The sequence below is a fragment of the Saimiri boliviensis genome, chromosome 18 (assembly GCF_048565385.1).
Source record: "Saimiri boliviensis isolate mSaiBol1 chromosome 18, mSaiBol1.pri, whole genome shotgun sequence".
Taxonomy (NCBI): domain Eukaryota; kingdom Metazoa; phylum Chordata; class Mammalia; order Primates; family Cebidae; genus Saimiri; species Saimiri boliviensis.
In genome coordinates, this window is record NC_133466.1 from 440,573 (window position 1) to 458,464 (window position 17,892).

Genomic DNA, 17,892 nt, shown 5'->3' on the forward strand with positions numbered 1-17,892 from the left:
GCTCCTGGGGCCCAGGCCCCTCCATGCCTTGCTTCCTGCACTGCAATTTAGGGGCAGCCCTCCCAAGTGCGAAGCCACTGAGAAAGGGCAGGCTGACCCCGCACCTACACGGCTGGCCCTCCCTCCACTCCGCTCACAGTTCTAACCCCCAGAGCCCAACCCTGTGGAGCAGACGATGAGGACTGATTCATGGAGACCGTGAGGTGAGACCTGCAGAAGCACCGTGCAGGCCCCGAGGAGCCCAGGACTCTGGGCAAAAAACAGGGAGGGAGAATCCTGAGGAGAGAATGCCATCCACTCCCTGGCACACATCCAGCCCCTGAAACGCCCAACTCCTGCAAGCAGCAGGGCATTGGCAGCTGCCCCTCCTCACGACAGGCACTCCCTCCAGCCTACAGGAATGGCAGGCTCACCTCTGTACCCCTCATGTTTAGAGCCTGGGCTACCCCACCCACCTCTACACCCCTTGAGTTTAGAGCACAGGCTGTCCCACCCACTGCCAACCTCTGTACCCTTCAGTTTAGAGGCTGCGGGACCACCTTGCCTGCCACTCGCCATGGCTCCGGTGACTCAAGAGAGTCAGCACCAAGCTACAAGGTGCCCACAGCCAAGTGCAAGAAAAGGCAAGGTCCTCACAGAAAAATCACAAAACGATGAAAAGAACAAAGATCTGCACAGACACGCCCCAAACGCAGATGGACCCTCAGCATGACAGACGCCAACGCTCCAGAAACAGCTGTGAACTCAAGAGAATCCCATCAGCCTGACCCAGTCTCCCGACCCTGGATGGGCTCCGGGGTGAAGCCAAACCCAGTCCAGGGCTTCAGGACACAGGAGCAGGACACAGAGGCCTCGGGTGGGACACACCACAGGAGCAGGACACAGAGGCCTTCGGTGGGACACCCGTGGGGAGCACACGCATGCCCTGCCCTGGGAGAGCCCTCGGGGCTGGGCGCTCTGCCCACTGCCTGCAGGTCCCCAGGTACAGGCTCCCAGTGCAGAAAGGGACGGGCAGGGCTATGGCCGCTGCTCAGGCCGGTCTCAGAAACACACGTGACACAGAGAGATGTGTGAGGCATGACATTCCCACACAGTCCAAGCCACAGGAACCATGAGACGTGTGGGCCTGGATGCACTGTGGGGAGGCGCTGGGCTCTGGGTGGGAGGAGAGGGATGGGGTTTCCCAGGGAGGCTAGACGGGAAGCTGAGACATAGCAGGCAGGCAGGCGTGTGCTTCCAGCGCTTACAATCTTCTCAGGTGAGAAAAATAAGGAGGCTGGGTCCCCATCCACCAGGAGTCAGTCTGCACGGTGGCACCAGCCATGGGGCCAGGGACCAATGGCCTCCACGTGACCTGGCAGGTGCAGGCAGCCACGAGCAGCCCTGGGGCCAAGGACACACTGACCTCTCGCTGTGGGACAGGTCGGCGTCGGCCTTGAGCATGGAGAGAAGGTTTGCACCTTCCTGGTTCTCCCGCTCCCGCCTCTGCTGCAGCGCCTCCAGCTCAGCACGGCACTCTTCTATCTCACGACTCAAGGAGAAAACCTGGTCTTTCAGCTACGGGGAAAGATCATTAATGCTTTAGTTAAAACGATATGTTTAAAAGTCAATGGCTGTAATGGTCACTATTCGAGTCTCTGACATAGGACTCTTGAGCTCTGCGATGGTGCGAAAGCAGAAGGCATTCTGGCGCGTTCCTCGACGCACAGTGCCTTGACCAACAATGGTGGAGACGCGGCCCCCGCACAGGCTGAGGAGCACACTTAATAAAAATACAGCAAAGGTAAACGAGGTGCCGATTCAAGGTGAAAACCACTGATGCAGTTTTTCCTCCATTACTCGTCATTTACAAACAAAGAATACACTGGCATCCCCAGCTGGAGCCTCAGGCCAGGGGAGGGAAGGGGTGGTTCATCAGAGACCCACCACTCCAGCAGCAATTCCAGTAAGTCACTGTGAATGGTCATCCACAAAAGTCAAGTGCCAGGTAGACTAAGATCTTTCTTTTCGAAACAGGGTCTCATTCTGTCACCCAGGCTGAGTGCAGTGGCCCGACCACAGCTCACTGTAGCCTCAATCTCTGGGGCACAAGCAATCCTCCTACCTCAGATTCCTGAGAAGCCGGGACTACAGGCATGTGCCACCACACCCGGCTAATTTCTTAATTTTTTTTTTTAGAGACAGGGTTTCCCTATGTTGCCCAGACTGGTCTCGAATTCCTGGGGTGGAGTGCTGGGATGACAGGTATGGGGCACGGTGCCAAGGGAGGGAGAACGGGCAGTGAGAGTCTAATGGGGACAGAGTTGAATTTTGCAAGATGAAGACATGGAGATGGCTAAATGCACCTCCGCCATGGAACGAGGCACTGAAGCAGCTACAGTGACTTCTATGCTACACGTCTTACCACCAAAAGAAAATGACTTTCAGGCTGTACACGTCTTATTACAAGGGAAAGGCATATTCTACACACCTGCTGGACTTGGTGATTCTTCTTTTGAAGCTGCAGAGACAAAGACTCTTTCTCCTCTTGGTGAAAAGGCTGTGCCTGTGCACTCTGGAGCCTATGTGTCTCTTCTTTTTCAGGCAATGTAGCTTTCTTTTCACTTCCAAATTCACCCTGTACACATTAATAACAATAAAAAACACCAGTAAGCTAGAAAAATGCATTATCTGCTATTAGCTAGAATTCAGCACCTTTGGCAAATATCCACGGAGCTCCCACTCTGTACCAAGAGCCACCACTCACAGAAAACATGCGCTCAGAGACTTGGCGGAGAACATGAAGTCCTGATTTCAGGGACACAAGTCCGCACCGGTGACAGCTGCGTGCAATGAGCACTGCTCACTACCATTCCTAAAGGGTTACTGTAACATCTTCAAGAGTCACATTAAGAAGTTCACCATCCTGTGATTACAGCCATGAAAATCGAAGATATTTGGAAACCTAGGTTCCCTCCCTTTTAAATTATTTTCTTCCTAAATAATCAAAACTTTTAAATAAGGTTCAATAGATGAATTAAACTATATATATATATATATATATATATATAGATTTTTTTTTTTTTTTTTTTTAAAGAAGGACTCTTGCTCTGTCACCCAGGCTGGAGTGCAGTGGTATTATCTCATGATCTTGGCTCACTGCAACCTCTGCCTCCCAGGTTCAGGAGATTCCCTTGCTTCAGTCTCCTGAGCAGCTGGGATTATAAGCGCCTGCCACCATACCCGGCTAATTTTTGTAATTTTTTTTTTTTTCAGAGACAGGTTTCTAGTAAAACCTGTTGGCCAGACTAGTCTCGAAGTCCTGACCTCAAGTGATCCACCCACATTGGCCTCCCATAATGCTGTGATTACAGGTGTGAGCCACTGCACCTGGCCAATTAAATTAATAAAATAAGCTTATTTTTTAAGCCTACAGAAGTAGCACTTCTAGAATGGCAAAGTAAGGACCTCCAAAATCTGTTCCTCTATAAAAGAAAAAGTGGTAAGAAACCATCAAAACCAATGTTTTCAGAGCTATGGAAATTCGGGCAGGTTTGCAACCAGCCAAAGAGTGTTTATTGAAAGCACAGGCTGAGTGTCAGTCAGAACAAGGTTCAGGTGCTTAACTTTGCTCTGACCCCAAAGCTCCTCTCCAATCTGACAGCCCTGAAAACCAGTAGCTGCCAGGGTAGGAAAGAGACCCCAAAAGTGCCATGCACAACTGCCCGAGCCCACGTGCTGGGCACCTCACTGCCGTGGCTGGGTCAGAGCTCTCTTGGTGTCAAAGATTCTACCCCAGGGCGTGTGCTGGAAACAGTCCAAGGCGAGCGTTTAACAGCACAGCTGCAGCCACCCACAGGAGAGACGCCAGCTGGGACTAATAAGGGGCTTCCGGGAAAACACTTGAGAATGAGACATCCTCATAGGCTCGGAAAAGTTCTGGCATCTTCTGGGGCTCTACATGGTGTGAACACGTGCAGGACTGTGCCCACCCTGGACAGGCCCCAGAGGCCCCGGGCTGGCTGCGGGCTGACCATGTGGCTCTGCAAAGCCAGGGTGAAGGCCAGGGCTGGGCTGTCCACCGCCCACCAGAGCCCCGAGGGCACAACACACACAGGGCCCTCAGCAGAGACAAAGACAGAAATAGAGCTCCCTCAACCCCTGGAGCTGAATACAATCACCGAAACAAATCCACTAGAAGAGGGCTCAGCAGCAGACTACAGCAGGCAGAAGACAGAAGTTGCACGCTGGAAGGTGGGCCAGTTCACACGATCCAGTCAGGGAACAGAGAGAAACATGAAAAAACTCAGCAGAGCCTCCAAGGCCTGTGGGGCACCCTCAAGCCAGACAGAGGGAGAGAAAAGGGCAGAGGGAACCCTTGAAGATATGATGGCCAAAACCTCCCAAATTAAATGAAAACAACAATAACAATTCCCAAACACAAGCTCAATAACCCCAAGTCGGACAAACTGACAGAGACCCACTCAACCATCACAGTCCAACATCAGCAGGGTTCAGGACAAAGCCTGAGGGCAGCTAGTGCACAGTGGGTAGATGGGTACGGCTCATGACACACAGCCCCAGAATACGCAGGGGTTCACAACGCAGCCTGGGAAGACAGGTGAGGCTCACAACACGCAGCCCTGGGAAGACGGGTGAGGCTCACAACATGCAGCCCCGGGAAGATGGGGTTCAAGACGCAGCCTGGGGAGACAGGTGAGGCTCACGACACGCAGCTCTGAGGAAACAGGCAAGGCTAATGACGTACAGCCCTGGGAAGACGGACACAGCTCGTGACACGCAGCCCCGGCCGACAGAGGAGGCAGCAGGGAGCACTGACCAGCGCTTAAGGAAAAGCCTGTGGACCTTGAAGTCCACATCCAGGAAATGATCTCTTAAGGATGAAGGAGAAATTATGACATTCTCACAAAAACAAAAGCTGAGAGGATTCATCAATAGCAGACCTGTCCTGCAAGAAATACCAGAGGAAGTCCCTCGGGCTGAAACAGAAGGCCCCAGACTGTTATTCCCAGGAAGAAACAGGAGCAGCAGTGCAGGTAACAGAAGACAAAACAACGCGGCTTTTGTTTATAGTTCTTTCTCCTCCTGATTTAAAAGACAAGTGCATAAAGCAATGGGCACAAAAAGATATAAAGATGTGCTTGGGCCGGGCACAGTGGCTCACGCCTGTAATTCCAACACTTTGGGAGGCCAGCAGATCACAAACTCAAGAGATTGAGACCAGCCTGGCCAACATGGTGAAACCCCATCTCTGCTAAAAATGAAAAAATTAGCTTGGTGTAGTGGCACACACCTGTAGTCTCAGCTACTCAGGAGGCTGAGGCAGGAAGATCGCTTGAACCCGGGAGGCGGAGGTTGCCGGGAGCCGAGGTGGTCCCACTGCACTCCAGCCTGGTGACAGAGCGAGACTGTCTCAAAAAAAAAAAGAAAAAGATCTGCTTAGTAAGCCATTATGAGCGCAAAGGGCAGAGAAGGGAATGAAGCTACATTGGCAAATAGTTTTGTAAACTTTTAAAATTAAGTTGGTATTAATCCAAACCAGATTGCTGGAAGGTGCTCGCTGTAATGCTCAGGGCAAGTGCTAAGAGAAGAGCTCAATATACACAGCAGTCCCCTTTGTCTGTGGTTTCAGTTACTGTGTTCAACCTCATTCTGAAAATACACGAAAAATTCCAGAAATAACTCATGAGTGTAGGTGCCTGCCATGCTGAATGGCTGGCTGAGATCTGGCAGGCCAGGCCAGGGGTCATCCCTCTGCCCAGACTGCCCATGCTGCAGGCACCACCCACCCACACACAGGCATCTTGGTGGTCAGACTGACTGTCACAGCATCACAGTACTTGTGTTCAAGTCACCCCATTTCACTCAGTCACGGCCCCAAAGCGCAGGAGGTGATGCTGCAATTCAGACGTCCACGGACGCCATAATGGGATTCCTCGAGTTACAAGTTGATGACAGGTACGCATAGGGAAAAACGGCATCCACAGTTTCAGGCACCACTTGGGGTCTTGGAATGCATCCCCTGTGGGTCAGGGAGGACCACTGCATGGTGAAGTAAACATCATGGGAATTTAAGGTAAAAAAAGATAGTGATGGAGAAATACAGGGACAAAAAGGACAGAAGATATACAGAAGACAAACACCAAACACATACTGACACACGCTACAACATGCATGAACCTGGGAACATGCAGAGCAGAAGCAGAAGACACCCAGGGCACACCTGCCTGAGTCTCTTTACGTGAATGTCCATGGATATGGAGGGCAGGCAGCAGACCACCAGGAACGGGGCAGAAGGGAGGATGGGAAGTAGCTGCTAATGAGTGGGGTGTCTTGTTTTTCCTTAATTTTCATTTAATTATTTTTTGAGGCAACAATTTCGTGTCACCCAGGATGGAGTGCAGCGGTGCAATCTCAGCTCACCACAGCTTCAACCTCCTGGCCTCAAGCGATCCTTCCACCTCAGCCTTCTGAGTAGCTGGAACTGCGTGGCGCGCCAACACACCTTGCTAATGTTTTTATTTTTAGTCTTGAAGTCCTGGGCTGTAGCCATCCTCTTGCCTCAGCCTCCCAAAGCACTAGGACTATTGGCTTGAGCCACTGGGGGTTTGGTTTTGAGGTGATGAAATGTTTTAGAATAAACTTTTCTCAGACGTAAGATAAGTGATGACAGATTCTCAGGAGAAAAGGTATGTTAAGCAGATTTAAATTTAAAAAGGCATGACAAACACTGCCTAGAAAAAGCTCAGTTGTAAGACGATGAAATTATGTTTCAACTTGGCATATGAAAAGGTAATTATAAAGCAACCTCTTTATCTACCTAGCAGGCAGGAAAGGACAGCACTGAACTTGTCTCCTCGGAGGTGGGACCTGCTGCCCAGGACACCTGGGGTGGAGTGCCCGCTCCCCTCCCCGCCCAGCACAACCAGGAGGGCTGAGAGCTGGGCCTCCACGGGCTTCAGGAGGAGAAAGGTGTCAACACTGAGTGAGGGCCATATCCAAAGTAACTGGGCCAACAGTTTCAGCAAACACATGCAACCCTGACACCAGAAATTCTCATGATTCTCTACCTTTTCCGTGTGATAAGTCATGGGAGGAAAAGGAGAGAGGGTGGTGTGCCCCGGCGCCAGCGTGGAACTTGCTGAAGGTGCCAGGTTGTCTGTGCAGTTGCGTCTTAGTCGCAGCAACCACAAACAGGGTCACACGGTACAACACTGAATTCACACTCTCAGGGGCTAGAGACCACGTGGAATTGTGAGTACAGATCACTTTAATGAAATTTCTCTCCTGAATTTGATTTAGTTCCATCTGCTGGAAAGGAAGCACTCAGGATTAACTTCTGAGCTGTGGCACACTACAAACTTTCCAAACTTTAATTACTGTGCTGATGCCACAACCATCAGCAATGTGTCTCTTTGGGGACAGATGCGTTGATCTGGGCCAATAGCCAAGGAGGAGACAGCAGGCCAGGAGTGAGAGGTCTGAGGAGGGATGCTGGCTTTGTGCACACCAACCACAGAACGCTGGTGAATTCAAGAACAAAACCCAAAATGCCAATGAGGACCAGCAGGACAGAGGCCAAGGAACTGGGAAGGTAAGAAAATCCATCCTCAGGGCCGGGCGCGGTGGCTCAAGCCTGTAATCCCAGCACTTTGGGAGGCCGAGGCGGGTGGATCACAAGGTCGAGAGATCGAGACCAACCTGGTCAACATGGTGAAACTCCATCTCTACTAAAAATACAAAAAATTAGCTGGGCATGGTGGCGCGTGCCTGTAATCCCAGCTACTCAGGAGGCTGAGGCAGGAGAATTGCCTGAACCCAGGAGGCGGAGGTTGCGGTGAGCCGATAACGCGCCATTGCACTCCAGCCTGGGTAACAAGAGCGAAACTCCGTCTCAAAAAAAAAAAGAAAAAAAAAAAAAAGAAAATCCATCCTCAAGACAAGGCGCCGCCATGATGCCCACAGCAGCTCATGGTCAGAGTCACAGTGGACGGGCTCCTTAGGCCCAGCCAGGCCCAGATCAGGAACTTCCCCCCTGGCACCCACAGCATCAGCTGTTTTCCCAAGGGCAAACCTCTGCACTGCCCATGCCCAGCAGAGGATGTGGCAAGAGTCCAAGGCTGAAATCACAGGTCCTTTGAACACCTTTCTGAGCCACAGACTACTCTTTTCAGACAAAAATCTCCTACAGAGGGTTACTGTGTAACAGTGAGAAAATCGACCTTCTGTTTGAGGTCAACACAGGCGCTCAGGAGTATCTGCCACCCCCGCAGGCTGCGGAGCCTGCCCTAAGCCCTGGGCACCCCAAGCTCCGCCCCACTGAGGAGCATGGCCCCGTGGCTTTCTGGATCCTGGTGTCACACACTGCAGGCCGTGAGGGCAGAGGGCGGACTCCACAGAGAACCCTGGCCAGGGAGGGCCAACACTGCACACAGTTGTCCGGGAAGCCCAGCAAGGCAGAAGGAGGCAGTGCTCCCTCCTGCTGCACCCACTGGCTGTTGGAAGCTCCACACGTCCAGTCTTGACCTTCTCTTTGTTACAGGAGGGTACAGCACTGCCCGCAGGCACCGCCTCAACCCGGGGGAGCCACCCTAACCATCAACACTTGGCCCTGTCCTGTCCACACACTCTCAAGGCCTTCGGCGGACCTGCAGAGGACGTAGGAAGTGGAAGAGGCCAAATGAGGCGGCTCCCCACAGTGGGACAGCCTCCGGGAGACATCTGGCAGGGCCAGGCACGTCACACAGGCCCAGCAGTGGGACGGCCAGTGATCCCACAGGCCCCGGGCCTCGGCTCGGCTGCAGCGTCTGGCAGAAGCGTGCGTGCCTGGCCACCCCCTCAACCTGACTGGACCAGTTCAAAGGAGGTTTTACTCCTGCAACCACCCCCCGCCAGAGCCTCTAGCCTGGAGTAAAACTCTTTAAATTGGCTGGGTGTAGTGGCTCACACCTATAATCCCAGCACTTTGGGAGGCCAAGGTGGGTGGATCATGAGGTCAGGCATTTGAGACCAGCCTTCCCAACATAGTGAAACTTTGTCTCTACTAAAAAATACAAAAAATTAGCCGGGCATGGTGGCAGGCGCCTGTAGTCCTAGCTACTCAGGAGGTTGAGGCAGGAGAATCACTTGAACCCAGGAGGTGGAGGTTGCAGAGATCGCAGCACTGCACTCTAGCCTGGGTTACAGTGCGAGACTCTGTCTCAAAAAACAAAACAAAACAAAACAAAAACTACCTTTAAATTGACTATGTTCTAAGTTGTGAGGTCAGTATCAGAAAAGATGTTTTAATTACAAGTTAGACCAGACTAAAAGAAAAAAGATGTTTTAAAAAAAGTTATTCTAGGCCAGGTGCAGTGGCTCACACCTGTAATCCCAGCACTTTGGGAGGCCGAGGCAGGCAGATCACAAGGTCAAGAGATTGAGACCATCCTGGCCAACACGGTGAAACCCTGTGTCTAGTAAAAAATACAAAAATTAGCTGGGTGTGGTGGCACGTGCCTGTAATCCCAACTACTTGGGAAGCTGAGACAGGAGAATTGCTTGAACCTGGGAGGCGGAGGTTGCAGTGAGCCGAGATCGTGCCACTGCACTCCAGCCTGGCACCTGGAGACAGAGCAAGATTCTATCTCAAAAAAAAATTCATTAAAAAAAAAATTATTCTCAGGCTTTTCTAAAATCTACACAATTGCAAAAAAATCACGTTTTAATCATTAAGAAAATGTAATAGATATGCTGGTGAGGAAAGAAAGTAAGTGGCATGCATAGAAGACACCAACATCAGAACACAAAGACATTCAACTGAGGACGCATTCAGGACATTCAAACTCTAAACCACTCATGTTAACATTCTCTTAATATTTAAAAAAATTAACCTATGAATAGATTTGGAGTTTTCAATCCAAGAAAAGATGACACCGCCTTGAGCACCCACACTGGCCACATGCGATTCACTCTGCACCCAGAGCTTTGCTTTGCGTTACCAGCATGGGCGGTTCGGGGCGGGGAAATCTTATGGGATACATATTTCTACCAAAAAGAAATCAAGCTTACGTTTCCAGAGAACCTTCCTCACAACCAAACTCCAAAGGGCGGCAGCCTGGAAAGTAATCCAATCGCCCTGCAAGCGTAGGTCGAGTCACCCCACTGACAAGTGACTGCTATTCCAACAGGTGCAAAGATATTTGAGGCTCAGATAGAGCATCGCTGCAGGGGAAGAACAGGACATCCCAGCTATTTTGGGACAATGACCCCAAACACTCCCACATCATGGCTCAGCAGGACTTTGTGTAAGTCTCTTCGCAGGGTAAAGCCTGAGGGAAAACCAGGAGAGGAGCGGCCACCACCCAAGAAGCATTCTCACCAGTCCCTGGTCTGCAGATGTACCAACCTGTTTGTGCAAACATGGGAAGGCTGACCAGCATCACGGGAACAAAATAGATCCCAGTGTGAGTGAGCCTGCCAGGAAGAGACTGGCACATGGGCTGGACTTGTGATGAAACGCAGGGGTCGCTGTGGGTGTTTTAGGTGAGAATGGACCATAGCTATGCTGTACTGTGGGAAACACCTCACTCAGACACACGGTGTTTTGGATTTGCTTCTATGTAATCAGAAGGAGAGGGGGACTAATGTATTAAGTGTGTACCCCACTAGCCAGTGACCAGGGGGCTTGCTGAGTTAATCTGCCCCAAAAAAGTTAAAATAAAATAAAACAGTACATTCCACCTCCCCACAGCCCAATTGTTTTCTTCTGTGAAATCAGCTACACCAAACAATCACATAAAAGAGTATCTGACAGGCACATCCTTAGGAGCAAAGTAAAAAGATAACTACCTTCCACCTGGGCAACAGAGCAAGATCCTCTCTCCAAAACAACAACAATGTCACCCTAGAAGAATAAAAGGCCTAGGTCAAGGGACACAGGTGGCACACGATTTCAGAAAACGAACACCTCTTTGTGCTACATGCGGGTGAAATGGACAGAATTTCTTTGGCATGATCAGAAGACAGAGACCCACACGCTGCCCAGCAGGGTCAGGTCTAAGAGCCGAGCCTCAGGACTGAGGGGCCAGAGCTGTCCTACAAATCCCAGTCTACGCCACGCTCTGAGGGCAGCGGGCGTCTACCCCACCGACAAACCACAGACACGTGGAGGGGCTGGACTTCCTGTAAGAGCCACACACGGCCAGGCACACAGACCTGCCTTTCAGCTGAGGCAGAAGTGACAAGAACGTTGGTGAGGAGAACAAGTGGGACTGTGGGGTCCTGCTACCTAAAATCCTCCAGGGCCCTTCCTGAGGGACACAGGACTCCCCAGTGATGGCCCCAGGGCTGTGGGGACCAAGAAGCAGATCTCAAGAATGCCAAGGCCAGGCCTTTACACATGGGAGAACTCTCATGTCTGTGCTTCCCTTCGTCTCTGTCACCTCCTGTGATTCTCACTCTGGGGACGTCCATGGGAACAAACAGGTCAGTTCTAACCTCAAAATCAGTTGCTGTGTCACTCATCCTCAGGAGCAGTCCCTCTTCACTGAGCAAACCTGTTAGCTGCAAGGCCTTACTATGTGGCTAGAAATGAGATACTGGTATGTCCTTGTTTAAAACCCCCTTGGAACAGTGTTAACAAAAAAGAATCACCTCAAATTTGCACATGATGCTTCAAATAAATTACCAATTACTTGTGAAGTGCTCCAAACACAGACTCTAACCCTCCCCTCACAGAAAAGCCAGAAAATCACACAGACTCAGAACACAGAAGCAGGACGACCTCAGGCATCCACCCTGCAGAACATGCAGAATTACATGTGCACCTGTGCTGTGTGTGTGTGTGTGTGTGCGCGCGCACGCATATCACCTAGGCCAGCAGGCATTCGCGTCTGTGCTGTGTGTGTGTGTGTCTGTGTGTGCGCCCACACATCACGTAGGCCAGCAGGCATGTGCGCCTGTGCTGTGTGTGTGTGTGTGTGTGTGTGTGTGTGTGTACACATCACGTGGGCCAGCAGGCATGTGCGCCTGTGCTGTACGTGTGTGTGTGTGTACACATCACGTGGGCCAGCAGGCATGTGCGCCTGTGCTGTACGTGTGTGTGTGTGTACACATCACGTAGGCCAGCAGGCACGTGTACCTGTGCTCTGTGTGTGCACATCACGTAGGCCAGCAGGCATGTGTGCCTGTGCTGTGTGTGTGTGTGTGCGCGCGCGCGCGCGCATGCATATCACGTAGGCCAGCAGGCATGCGCGTCTGTGCTGTGTGTGTGTGTGTCTGTGTGTGCGCCCACACATCACATAGGCCAGCAGGCATGTGCGCCTGTGCTGTGTGTGTGTGTGTGTGTGTGTGTACACATCACGTGGGCCAGCAGGCATGTGCGCCTGTGCTGTGTGTGTGTGTGTGTGTGTGTGTACACATCACGTAGGCCAGCAGGCACGTGTACCTGTGCTCTGTGTGTGCACATCACGTAGGCCAGCAGGCATGTGTGCCTGTGCTGTGTGTGTGTGTGTGTGCGCACGCGCATGCATATCACGTAGGCCAGCAGGCATGCACGTCTGTGCTGTGTGTGTGTCTGTGTGTGCGCCTACACATCACATAGGCCAGCAGGCATGTGCGCCTGTGCTTTGTGTGTGTGTGTGTGTGTGTGTGTGTGTGTGCACATCACGTAGGCCAGCAGGCATGTGCGCCTGTGCTGTGTGTGTGTGCATATCATGTAGGCCAGTAGGCATGCGCGTCTGTGCTGTGTGTGTGTGTGTGCACACATGTAGGCAAGCAGGCATGTGTGCCTGTGCTGTTTGTGTGTGTGTGCACATCACGTAGGCCAGCAGGCATGCGTGCCTGTGCTGTGTGTCTGTGCGTGTCTGTGTGCACATCACATAGGCCAGCAGGCATGCGCGTCTGTGCTGTGTGTGTGTGTGTGTGCACACATCACATAGGCCAGCAGGCATGTGTACCTGTGCTGTGTGTGTGTGCACATCACGTAGGCCAGCAGGCATGCGTACCTGTGCTGTGTGTGTGTGTGTGTGTGTGTGTTTGTGCACATCACGTAGGCCAGCAGGCATGCGCGTCTGTGCTGTGTGTGTGTGTGCACATCACGTAGGCCAGCAGGCATGTGCGCCTGTGCTTTTTGTGTGTGTGCATATCATGCAGGCCAGCAGGCATGCGCGTCTGTGCTGTGTGTGTATGTGTGCACACATGTAGGCAAGCAGGCATGTGCACCTGTGCTGTTTGTGTGTGCACATCACGTAGGCCAGCAGGCATGTGCGCCTGTGCTGTGTGTGTGTGTGTGTCTGTGTGCACATCACGTAGGCCAGCAGGCATGTGCGCCTGTGCTGTATGTTTGTGTGTGTGCACACATCACGTAGGCCAGAAGGCATGTGCACCTGTGCTGTGTGTGTGTGTGTGTGTGTGCACATTACATAGGCCAGCAGGCATGTGCACCTGTGCTGTGTGTGTGTGTGCGTGTGTGCACATTACGTAGGCCAGCAGGCATGTGCGCCTGTGCTGTGTGTGTGTACACATCACGTAGGCCAGCAGGCATGTGCACCTGTGCTGTGTGTGTGTGTGTGTCTGTGTGCACATCACGTAGGCCAGCAGGCATGTGCGCCTGTGCTCTGTGTGTGTGTGTGTGTGTGCATATCACGTAGGCCAGCAGGCATGTGCGCCTGTGCTGTGTATGTGTGTGTGTGTGTGTGTGTGTGTGCGCACACATGTAGGCCAGCAGGCATGTGCCCCTGTGCTGTGTGTGCGTGCACATCATGTGGGCCAGAAGGCATGTGCACCTGTGCTGTGTGTGCGTGCACATCATGTGGGCCACCACCCAGGGTGGTGGCGTCTTGGTGGTGCAGGTGCACGGGTCCACAGATGGGGAGACCCTGCTGCTCAAATGCACTCCCGCATGGACGCGGAGAGAGCCGAGACCACAGCAGGTGGCAGAGACGCCAGCCAGGCCCTTCCACGGCCACCTCAGGAATCCAAGGGGGATTCCAACTGCTCAGTCTGACTCCATCTGACATAATTTGGCAAAGTGCTTATGCACATTCTGACACACAAGGTTTGAAAAAACTGAGAAAGAAACTATACTGGCCAGGTGCAAAGGCTCATGCCTGTAATCCCAGCACTTTGGGGAGGCCAAAGCGGGAGGATCACTTGAGCCCATGAATTAATTCGAGACCAGCCTGGGAAACACGGCGAGAGCCTATCAGAGCCTGAGGCCCAACCCTGTGGCTGCTGCCTGCCTGCCTGTTTGTGATCACAGTCCTCAGAAGCCAGTATCAGTTTCCTTTCTTGGGACTGGAAGGAAACTGATGCTGGCATCTGAGAACTGTGGTACACCTGGGGGGCAGTTCCCAACAGCATCAAACCCCTGTCTAAATTTTGTCCAGAAAGACAACACGGCTCTAGCCTCTCTCAAGAGGCACATGCCAAGGTGGGAGCAGTGGCTCACGCCTGTAATCCCAACTACCTGGGAGGCCAAGGTAAGAGGATGTCTTAGGCCCAGGAGCTCGAGACTAGCCTGGGTAACATAAGGAGACTCTGTCTCTTAAAAATCAGACAAGAATCAAACCAACAAAACACATCCCTGACACCTGGTGAAGACAAGAACAGTACACAGAGGCCTCACGCAGGCAACTGGCTGCACCTCGCTCATGATAGTGGGGACGAGGACAGTACACGGGGGCCCTGGACAGGCAACTGGCTGTACCTCGCTCATCACAGCGGGGACGAGGACAGTACACAGAGGCCCCGGACAGGCAACTGGCTGTGCCTCGCTCATGAAGGGACGGGCCTGTAAGTACTTCCCCCGAGATCCCACGCTCAGACCACACAAAACAGCCTGAGCCAGATGCAGAGGCTCACGCCTATAATCCCAGCACTTGGGAGGCTGAGGTGGGCAGATCACCTGAGGTCAGGAGTTCAAGACTAGCCTGGCCAACGTGGAGAAATTCTGTCTCTACTAAAAATACAAAAAATTAGCTGGGTGTGGTGGCACATGCCTGTAATTCCAGCTACTTGGGAGGCTGAGGCAGGAGAATTGCTTGAACCCAGGAGGCAGAGGTTGCGGTGAGCAGAGATTGTGCCATTGCACTCCAGCCTGGGTGACAAGAGCAAAACTGTCTCAAAAAAAAGCCTGAAACATAACATAAAACCCTCACAGCAGTTAAAGAAGGTGACACCTTTCGCCTTCTGTTCTTACACAGAGCTGAGTGAAAGCAAACAATAAACCCATGCTTTGGAGCCTCAATGCTGTTACCCACAGTCAGGTAGGAGGAAGCCCTCCCTGGGCATGCTTGTAGGAACATGTCCACCTGTGTTTATCCAAGCCTTCAATTCCCTACTTTATCATTTGGAATATGAAGAAATGTCTGACAAGGCACTGACCGGCATCATCGGCTCCAGACACAGGCACTCATGCATGCATACGTGTGACACAAATACCCGCACAGGCACACACAGACGCTCGCATACGCCTATGTGTGACACAAACACCCACACAGGCACACACGGATGCTCACGTGTGCGTACATGTGACACGGACACCCACACAGATGCAGATACTCACGTGCGCATACATGTGATAGACACCCCACACAGGTGCTCAGGCACACATACATGTGACACAGACACCCGCACAGGCACAGATGCTCACGCACACATACATGTGACACGCAGTGGAAACACACGGGTGGTGGGGAGAGGCTGCCCTGGACTGGGGCCAGGCCCTGGCACCTTACCTGGTGGGCTCCCTGCAGCTGGTAGGCCACAGTCCTAGCGAGCTCCGGGCTTGTTTGGGCTCGCAGGTCGTCCCGCAGAGACTGCAGCTCCCTGTCATGTTTCTCCTTCAGTTTCTCCAACTCTTGAGTCAAAATCGTTCGGTGAAGAGAGTCCTTTTTCCGCAGTTGCTCCTCAAAGTCTGCTCGTAAGAGCTCTAGGGCCCGCCTGTGCTCCTCACGGATGGTCTGAATTTCAGACAGGTAACAGGATTCCAAAGAATCCAGGCTTGACAGATGTCTGGTCTCCAGAGCGCTGAGGTCCGCAGCATGTTTTGTCTGCAGTTCAGCCACACGTGCAGCCAGCAGAGCCCCCTGCTTGTTTTCTAAGGAGGCTGTCAGCTCGGCCAGCGCGGCCTGGTGTCTGGCCTCGAGCTCTGCTGTCACCGACAGAAGCCGCTGCTGGTGTTTCTCCTGGAGGAGCTGCAGCTCCCGGGCGTGCTGCTCCTGAGCCTCCCGCAGGAAGGCATCTTGCTCTGCACTGAATTTCTCGGTGATCTCTTTACGTTCCTCTAAAAACCTACGGCAACAAAGTGAACGCAGGACAAGTAAATAAGCACCCAGGAAGCATCGACCTTGCAAAAGCCAAGTCAGTTTCTTACAAGGAACACCACTTCAACTGTTCTGGATTTTAATTGCTCTTACACCTTCTCCCTCTACCACCAGAAATACTAAGTGGGAGAGTGAAGAGGCCCCATGAAACCAGAGGCGGCCAGAGGCCAAAGGCCAGAGCCATGGGAGTCACCAGGCCACAGACCACACGCAGGACTCAATGCCTCTGGCAAGAGCCGGCACACACACATCCCACCAGAGCCACACGTGGCAGGCACAACCAACACCCTATCACGCCAGGGCGTCTGAGTCAGCTCACAACCAAGAATCCCAAGGCGATCTCTGCTCCTCAACAGGGAAAGGGCACTGCCCAGGGGGGCCCACGCGGAGGGGCGAGACCTGAGAACCCCATGGGGGCCCACGGGAAGGGGCGAGAACTGAGAACCCCATGTCAGGTGAATTGAGGTGCAGGCGGCACTCAGGGCCAAAGACAGAGGCAGTGAGAGTCCTAACAGAAGGACCGCTCCCATGAGGAGACCAAATAGGCTGGTGCGGGAGGGTCCTGCAAAGTGCCAAGGCCTCCAAAGGGTGCTGGTGACACAGAGCAGATGGACAGAGGCAGGGGCACCTCTGCGCCTGGAAGCCTCTCCCAGTCACTTTCTAAACCTCAAAGACTTTAGGGACGAGTATGCATGCTTCAGAAAAAAATGTGTATTTTTAAAAATCACCTATTTAAGTTAAAAAAAAAAAACAAAAAACACTTAGTGGATAAACTGCATGTCCTTATGACACCTTATAAACGAGATTTAGCTTCTGCTGTTCAAATCTCAAAACACGCAAAGAACAGAGATGATGACTGATGCCCGCCTCACCCCAACACCACCCAGGGAGTGCAGCCTTGAGGGGACCAGAGGTGGCGGCTTGTTCCAGCTCCTCCTGACCTTTTCACCCAGCGGAGCCCCCAGCCCCTCCTCCTAGGAGCTGCCCTTTACCCTCCACAGTGTGTGGCCTCACAGGGACTGCGGATGGTGCCACAGCAAACCCACCTGCTCCGGGCCAGCATCAGCTGCAGGGCACAGTCCTCCTTCACTCGGAGTGCGGCAAGCTCCCCATCCTGGGCTGCGGGTGGCTCCCGCCCACAACGGCTGCAGCGCAGGGCTTCGTCTGCCATGAGCTCCTGTTCCAGCTGCTGCAGGCGGCCCTGCTGCTCTGTCAAGGACCTCTCCAGATCCAGGATCTGGGCTGCCTGCTGGTCCTGAAGCTGCCTCATTTCAGCTTCTCGAAGCTCAAACTTGTTTACCATGGACTGTTTCTCAGATTCAGCCTTTTCTCTTAGTTCAAGAAGCATCAATGTTAATTTCTCCTCAGCTTCCTGCTGTAGCTCCTCCCTTGTAACTTTCCAGTCCACTTCTTTTTTTTTGGATTCCTGTTTCATCAGCTGAATCTTTTGCATAGCATTATTTAGTTCTTTCTGGTGGTCTTCAACTAAACTGTGCTTTACCTACAGACGAAAGAATTTTATCTGAGAGGAAAGAAGCTAATAGAAAAGATGACTGGAAGAGACAACCCAAACCCACCTCTGAAG

The 17,892-nt window shown here is 52.5% G+C and overlaps 1 protein-coding gene across 8 annotated transcripts in view; it reads right to left on the reverse strand.

The window, feature by feature from the left end:
* Positions 1–17,892, reverse strand: part of PCNT (pericentrin) — a 123,253-nt gene that overhangs the window by 59,796 nt on the left and 45,565 nt on the right. For all 8 annotated transcript variants that reach the window (XM_074389373.1, XM_074389371.1, XM_074389370.1 and 5 more), the window contains 4 exons: positions 17,354–17,808; positions 15,720–16,275; positions 2,471–2,617; positions 1,406–1,557 (listed from right to left, as the gene is read on the reverse strand). In XM_074389373.1, the coding sequence (XP_074245474.1) occupies positions 1,406–1,557; positions 2,471–2,617; positions 15,720–16,275; positions 17,354–17,808 (1,310 nt within the window). The remainder of the gene's footprint in view (positions 1–1,405; positions 1,558–2,470; positions 2,618–15,719; positions 16,276–17,353; positions 17,809–17,892) is intronic.